Source organism: Cnephaeus nilssonii, assembly GCF_951640355.1.
Source record: "Cnephaeus nilssonii genome assembly, chromosome: 4".
Taxonomy (NCBI): domain Eukaryota; kingdom Metazoa; phylum Chordata; class Mammalia; order Chiroptera; family Vespertilionidae; genus Cnephaeus; species Cnephaeus nilssonii.
The window spans coordinates 3,744,897-3,752,690 of NC_137075.1; the positions used below are offsets into that span (position 1 = coordinate 3,744,897).

Sequence of the window (7,794 nt, forward strand, 5' to 3'; positions counted from 1 at the left end):
GAGTACCAGTATTGTTCCTCGTCACCCTCTTGCTTTGTCAAAGCAATTAAAAGATCACTTGTGTTGAGGCACTGAATCTTTGGTATTTCCGTCTCTGAAGTGGGTAGGCTGGGCTCTAAAGCACTTTTATAGGAAGGTGTGGCCAGCTTCAGCCTCAGATGCAGAGCTTACAGGCAGGCCTTGGGCCCTTCAGCCTTGCAGACAGTGGAAAGTGGGTATAAAAGAGCAAGATTCTTAAGGATTTGAGCTGGCCTTTGGGCTGAGATTAGCTTGCTAAAAGCAGCAGGCTACGTTTGGCCACACCTACTCATTTACATACTCCCTTGCCTGCTCTCAGGTTACAAAGTTGAGTAGATATGTCAAAGTGTATAGCCTGCAAAGTACTGACTGGCCCTTCACTGAGAAAGTTTGTTAGCCACTTCTCTGGAGCACAGTCAGTCATTATGGATCCAGGGACAAGATAATACAATTCGTCTGGTGAAGAGCAACCTAGGTACTTTTTCTAAACTGGCAGGAAGTACCTAGGAGGGCATATAACTCCCTGTGCCTACCATCTCAGGGGGACACACTTCTGCAGGAGGCTGCACAGCTGTGTTTTGCCACTGAGGATTCTGACCAACAGTCTTAGAGCTTAGCACCCCAGACTAAGCAGAAACCCAGGCTGTTGGTTCCTTCCTGTGGGTAAGGGTTTGGACTCTCACAGAAGGATCTTTCTGGGCTATTGCCCACACTAGACTCCCTGTTCAAGTGAATTCTAGGAAACTACTTTCAAAAAAAGTTCTGGTCAATCTGTTCTGGGTTTTCTTGGCCCCCAAATGTCCTTGGCTTAAAAAAAATAAAAAGCCTGGGAAGAAAAGGGTCTGTCAAGGGGAGTTCATTCTAAAGAGAAGCGATGTGCAAAGGCTGATTCCATCCATGGTGTCCAGTGAAGCAGGTCTGAAAATAAAGCCTACTGGGAAGAGCAGAGAGGGGCTCCTAGGAGGAATGGTCACAGTTGGGGCTATTAGGCTATTTATTTTCTTTTCTATATTTTTATTTATTTCAGAGAGGATGGGAGAGGGAGAGATAGAAACATCAATGATGAGAGAATTATTGATCAGCTGCCTCCTGCATGCCCCACACTGGGGATGGAGCTCGCAACCCAGGCATGTGCCCTGACTGGGAATTGAACTGTGACCTCCTGGTTCATAGGTTGACACTCAACCACGGAGCAACGCTGCCCAGGCTATTTGGATATTTCTTTATTTTAGAATTTAGAAGTGGCAATGACTGTGGCCTGGACCTTTCTTAAAAATCCTATTGCAACAGAGAGCTCAACTAGCATGACTCTATTTATTATAAACTTACAGAGCTGTGGAACCTTAGCCAAGAGTTCTGTAGAGTACTCTGTAGCACCATAGAGCACCACTCCCATCAGTCAGGTAAAGCCTGAACACACCGTCCCCAGGGCACTGCCACCTACAGAACACCCAGCACTCTCCATAAGGCTGTTTGGTACTGGGCTTCTTGGTGCCTTTCGGCCCCAAACCACTGACCATACCTATCCTGCCTCACTACACACTGCCCCTATTTCAGGTTCCTGCAACTTTCCCCACAAAGATAATGCCTCCCACTCAGGGTCAACCAGCTCTGGAACATCCTCTTCAGGAACAACTGCAGCCAAATATGCTAGTGTTAACAGCAACAATGATCCTGAGGGCCTTGGTCTTGGGTTCCTGTTGCCACCATCAGCACGCACCAGCCATTACCAAATGCGTAGGTTACTCTGTCCACTGTCCTAACCACCTCCCTCACAGAAAAGTGTCCCACATTTGGCTGCCACAGCCACTTTCTGGCCCCCACTGGGTTTCCTGTTACCACTGTCTTCCTTTACACTGTCCTACATCTGAGCCCTTTTGTGTACATTTTGCCACCTATGCAGAAGCCAGAAAGGCCTAGATATATCTGGATGGGCAAGGGGTTCAGAATGGAGATGTCCCCACTCCCTGCAAGCATTTTCACAGTGCTCAGAAAGTGGGAGCCCATGTAGAGTTGCAGAGCCCCATTCCAGAACAGAATGACCATATGCCTCCCTTATCCCAGTAGTGCCTCTGGTCCCCGTCCCATCTCTCTCTTGCTGTGTGCACTATGAGATTATAGAATAAGTTAGCCACAGCCCCCTAGATACTGAATTCCTCTCAGCTTTCCGAGATTTGAGAAAAGCACCAATATAGATGCCCATCAAGCTAATAGGATTACCCTCATGAGGCTAGTCCTCTGCCAAATATGGCCTTTTAATCTGACATTTTCAGTCTTTCAATCACCTCATGTAGTAGGAGAGCAAAATAGAGTCCATGCCATCCTTCATATACCCCTAGTGGTGATAGGGCATCAAATAAGTCATGAGACCAAGCTCTTTCCCATGTGGGACCCACAATCCAATCCTGACTATCATACCCCTTGGGCTAGGAAACCTGCCCACTCCCATTCAGTTCTCACCACGGTTCCAGGTAAGGCAAAACACAAAAACACTAAAACTAAATTCTAGGGAGACGTGTGGTCTAGCAAGGTATGCTGTCTAGTAGGGTCATGGAGGGGATTATGTGTCTGCTGTGTTCACATTGGGGCTGAAAGGCTGTGTTGCACGCGGAGCTTTACTGTACAAAGTCCAATCCTGAATATCCACTGTGAGGCCCACACTGTGGTCAGAGGAACACACTGGGTTGACGGGAGGCCCTCTGCAATGGCAGGTTATCTCCTCAGGCAGAGGCCTTGGGAGCTGGCACAGGTCCCTACTCCCCATCCTGTTTTGAGTCTCCATCTAAGTCAGAGCCCACACACAGCTTGGCCAGTATACGTCTCACCCACTGCTACTTCTCAAGTTTACAAGGCTATTAAATAGAAACACTTGAATGCTCCCTGCAGCTCCCTCTCCTGGTGACCAAAACCTGCAGGCTTCTGGGCCAACATTTAGCTCCAAGACTGGATGAAGAAACTAGCTAAGACCAAGGTGGAGAAAGGCAACCAAGGAATGACAAACCCACTCACACAGTTGGACCATTTGGGGATGCTCTGGGTCCAGGGATTCTGGAACCTGCTGTGTCATCAAGCAAGCTGCTATCCTCCTTGCAACAGTCAGGCACAACCAGAAGAGGGCCAAAGCTTTATGCTCTCTTGAAGGGCAAACCCATCTTGGAGCTAGGAAGGAGAGCTTAAGGAATTTCTTGAACTGGTCCCACATAAATTCTTTTTCTAAGATTCTCAGCTGCAAGCCACAAATTTCTGCCTCCACACAACACAATCTGGGCACAAAAGCTCTTTTCCATCCCAAGAGCATGACAACAAATAGTCAAGATGTCTTCAAGTGTTTTTCTTAGCCAGCATTGTCACTCACCCTAAGAATCAGAATTCCTCTATTCCCACCCTTATTAAATGGTTTCACCAAACTCTGCTCCAACAGCAGAATTCCACAGATTACCCTATCGCCCAGATGGGGGCTCCGGCCTGAGAAGCACCAGGACAGGTCACTGACTTCCCAGAAGGCCAGCACCTCAAGTGATTCTGGGAATGCAGTCTGTGACCTACGAAGAGCCCAAAAGGATCTGCAGGCATGGCAAGCAGGGCCTGTTTCAGGGACTTATGTCTACTGGAGGGTACAAGAGAACGAGTCCCCAGGACAGCACCAGCAGCAGGAGCACGTTGAGGCCATAGGCTTGGGGGGAATGAGGTCCAAGTCCTCATCATCTGGAATCTCATCCAGGTGATACCCATCCTGGAGCAGCTGGCGGCTCACATCCTGGTTCACCTGCTAAGAGCAGGAGAGAAAACTATAAGCCAGCCTGCAAAGCGGAAATAACTGCTGCCCACAATGCAGACTCACATTCCCTTTACAGAGCTTCCTGTCCATTCTCCACCCTCAGGTCAACCCCGGACATCCTCGACTGCAGGTGGAAATGCCAGCTTTTTCTACCTGTGCCTCAGCCAGCAGTGAGGGGCACCCAGGAGCAAACCCCCAGGGGAGCTTCTCTCACTCAATATGGAGGAATCGGATGTAAACACCAGATTCTAGAATATGTCTGAAAATCAATGCTCTGACCATTCCCACTGGGAACCCAGACTGGTCCCTGTGAAGGCTGAAAACTCTGGGAACGGTGGGGTAGAACAGTAAGGAATGTAAGTTACAGTACAACAGGGCAGAGCTGCTTTGTGGGTACTACCATTAGACATTCTGTCCTTCGATGCCTGCAAAGTGGAACCTGTCCTTCTGGTTTCACCAGCTCCTCTGAGCAGAAGGAAAGTCAGACTGGGAACAGTGCAGGACTTCTCTGGTTCTTGGCTGATTTTTCTTAGTTTTAACAATCTTAGGCACCCAGATATCCAAGGAGGATGCAATTTAAAAACCGCCTCTATTTTCTTTGGCAGAAACTTGGGGTTAGTCAACGGTTTCCAGGAGTATAAGGAAGAAATACCTGTGGTATACAGTCATGCCCCCCGCACTTCACTTCTGTCAAAAGCACATGCCAGAACTTTACATCCCTTGTTTCTGTCTGGGACAATCACTGTGGAAACACATCCAAAAGACCAGCCCAAGAGTATCTCAGTCTGAGTTCCCACAGATGAACAGAGGTTGTTTGGCCTGGAAGCAAGCGAGCTTGGTGGAGGATGGCCAGGGGAGGGGCAGGAATGCTGATGTCAGATAAAAGACTATCAAAAAAAGGGAGACTACAATTACTGTGTGACTCTGGAGGGCAGGCTTAGGACCACTGAGTCCAGGTGCAGGAGACATTTCAAATTAATAAGGAAGACTTAGCTCTAAGAGCGCATGAAGAAGGAATTGTGCATATGGGCTGGAGGGAGGACGGGCAACAAGGTTTCTCGGAGGTAGTGAGTACCCGATTACAAGAAGCAACCAAGCAGAGGCTGGTAAACACTTGGCTGGGATTTATCTAGGATTCCTTTTCTCAGTGGTGGCCTGAACTAGAAGATGTGTGAGGCCATTTCCAGCCCTAAGGGTCGATGGTCTCCTGAATTTTCAACAGCCCTCCTCAGACACCTATACCTCTGCTGTAGGAAGAGGACAGAGTGGACTGGAGAACCAATGGGAAGTCTGGCATAGTGCTGTGCATACAGCAGGCACTAGACAAGCACTTGGCAGTGGTGGTAGCACTGCCTGATGCCTGGCCCCACGCAAGAAGGCACTCTGCACTTGCCTCTGCAGAGGAATACCCGGAGGAGTATCTGGATTCCAGCTCCCCATCACTAGGAGAAGAGGAAGACAGTTATTCAGGGGGATGCCTATGAAGCACCGCTGCAAAGGACAAGGTGAAGAGCATGCAAGAGGGTCTGCAGTACTTATGAAGTCAAGACCACACACCACAGGATTCAAGACCAGAGTTTGCTTTGGGTGTACAAGTGGTTCCTTCAATGGTGCCGGCAGGGACAGGACACGGTCACTAACAGTGCAGGACACACAGGGAAAGATGGCTTCTCCAGACAGGGCTGGTGTTCCAAATCCAAGAGCTAATGAATCCCGAGTCCTCTGAGCAAGCCACCTAGGGACGGAACAGTGCTCCAGAGAAGACAGCCCTGGACCGTGCATGAAGGGTCTTGGAGGAGACGGGGGGCCTAGTGAAGGCACCGAGCGGTGTGCGGCTTTTCCCGTCACTCCCCGGGGTATTCCCAAGGACAGCACTCACCTGTCCGAGTTGAGGGACACCAGGTTTTCATCTGGACTCTGACTAAGAGCAGTATAGCCCTTGTTAAACTTCACCGACCTGAGGGAAGATGGGAGAAGAGATCAAGCACAGGTGAAGCACCAGCATTTACAGGGAAGCCAGAATCCTTCCCTTATGGAAAAAGAACGGCTCTGCTCCTGACCTGCCTCTGCCTGTCACACAGGCACCTCCCCACACCGCTCCCCGCTGCCACCCATCAGGGCGGCACCCGCACCGCTGCCCGTCTGCACTGCGGGGCCCCCGGCCGCTGCGCTCCTCCCTAACCTGACAGTGACTGACTCTGCCCTGACACCATCACATTCTTAAAGAAATAAAGAAGAAAAAGGTCCTTTCCTTCCTATTTTAAAACAGTGAGCCTGACGGGTTGGCGCCAGGGGAATCCGGGCTGGGCCTCAAACGTGAGCCCGTTCTCCCAGCCTCTCGGAGAGCTGCTCGCACGGAGGGGCGGGGGGGGGGCGCCTGCGGACACCTTTTCCCTGAAGGGTCGGGGCGCTTCGGCGAGGCCCCCAGCAAGCCTTTCCTCCGCAGAGCGGCCGTGGCCAGGTCCCGGTGCTTCTCTGGAAGTCAAAGGGCCCAGGTTAGCGGCTGTTCCCCACTCGGCGTTTCTCCCAAACGCCAGGAACCGCTCTGGTCGAGCAGATTACCGGGGCCGGGAGCGGGCGGCGGGTGCTCCGGGCCCGCCGGGGGGACGCGGCAGACCGCCCAGGCAGACCGCCCAGGCAGACCGCCCAGGCAGACCGCCCAGGCAGACCGCCCAGGCAGACCGCCCAGGCAGACCGCCCAGGCAGACCGCCCAGGCAGACCGCCCAGGCAGACCGCCCAGGCAGACCGCCCAGGCAGACCCCGTGGGCCGCACTCACGCAGCTTGGCTGGAACGGAAGGCACGCGCGCCATCCTGTACGGCCCGCGCTTCTCCGCCGCCGCCGGCGTCTGCGGCCCCCGGCGGGGGGCCCCGCAGCCCCTCGGCCCGGAGGGCGGCCCCGCGGGCTGTGCCCCGCCCGGCCAGGCTCCGGGGGAGGCTCGCGCCGCGTGCCCGCCGCGCTCCTCAGCCGCCATGGCCTCGCCTAGCCCCGCCTAATGGCTAACCACGGAGGGAGGTGCCTCTTTGAACAAGATGGTGGCGAGCAGGCCGGGTGGTGCCGCAGAGCTTCCGGCCCGCTTCCTGGGGGCGTGGCCCGGCCATCCCGCTCTTCCGGGGCGGGGCGATCGCAGCCTCCTTTCCCACGCGTTCCTCCGTGCAGTCGGTCTGAAGTTGGGGTCGTCCTGCTGGTTCTGTTTCTAGTGAAAACCAAAGGTTGATGTTTATGGAGCGTTGGGGCGCCTTTAAGCCCCTGCGCGCACGTGGTCTCCGCCTGTGTCACGGGTCACCTGGCCACAGCCCGAGCCCTCGCGGACCGGGGAGCCCGGGTGGGACGGAGAACTGTCTGAGCAGAGGTATTGTTGTGTAAATCATTGGATGAGATACAAGACGCCTTATGAGCCAGTTAACTAGGAGTCGTTGATTGTGCGCGGCCCGGAGGGCGGTGTCTCTCTCCAAATCTCTGAGCCCCAACATAGACGAAGTCTCCCGTGTTTATACTTTTCAAAGGGCTCTGTGTGAGTTATTGTTACAGGCAGTTGTAACCTTGAATACAGAATGAGTTTGTACTTGGCATAAGAATATGGGAATTATCTATTACATTGGATGGCTAGTTTGCAAGGTCAGACAGTTAAGTTTATCTTTTTCTATTATTTGAATTAAAAAACAAAGTAATTTTACAGAATAACAGACTGTCTTAAAGTGACAGTTTATTTTTTATTTTTATTTATTTTTTTTCAAGAGAAACATCAAAAGTGCTTTATTTAAAGTAATGTCCATTGCTAGCTACACATTTCCCCATCTTTCAGGTAATTTGTGGGTACCGTCCCAATAGAACTTTTCTTGTATTGAGGCAAACAATTCAGAGACTCAATTTTCCATTTCTTTGTATGTTTTGAAGTACTGCTCAGAAAGTGCATGTGCTATCGATCGGAACAAGTGGTAATCTGAAGGAGCAAGGTCTGGTGAATACAGCGGGTGGGTTAATACTTCCCAGGCAAG

At 51.8% G+C, this 7,794-nt stretch overlaps 1 protein-coding gene across 6 annotated transcripts; it reads right to left on the minus strand.

Moving 5' to 3' along the window:
* Window positions 1-3,334: 3,334 nt before the first annotated feature.
* On the minus strand, window positions 3,335-7,453 carry FAM219B (family with sequence similarity 219 member B). Of its 6 annotated transcripts, none has more exons than XM_079768071.1 (6): window positions 6,575-7,453; window positions 6,184-6,271; window positions 5,676-5,753; window positions 5,354-5,531; window positions 5,190-5,238; window positions 3,696-3,784 (listed from the first exon to the last, which is right to left on the minus strand). In XM_079768071.1, the coding sequence occupies exons 1-5, from the start codon at window positions 6,768-6,770 to the stop codon at window positions 5,236-5,238; spliced, it is 543 nt and encodes a 180-aa protein (XP_079624197.1). In that variant the 5' UTR covers window positions 6,771-7,453; the 3' UTR covers window positions 3,696-3,784; window positions 5,190-5,235. The 6 variants fall into 6 exon arrangements, with proteins under 6 accessions (XP_079624193.1, XP_079624192.1, XP_079624195.1 ...); XM_079768070.1 differs by having other exon boundaries at window positions 3,736-3,787; XM_079768067.1 differs by lacking the exon at window positions 5,190-5,238 and having other exon boundaries at window positions 3,335-3,784; window positions 6,575-7,447.
* Window positions 7,454-7,794: the final 341 nt, after the last annotated feature.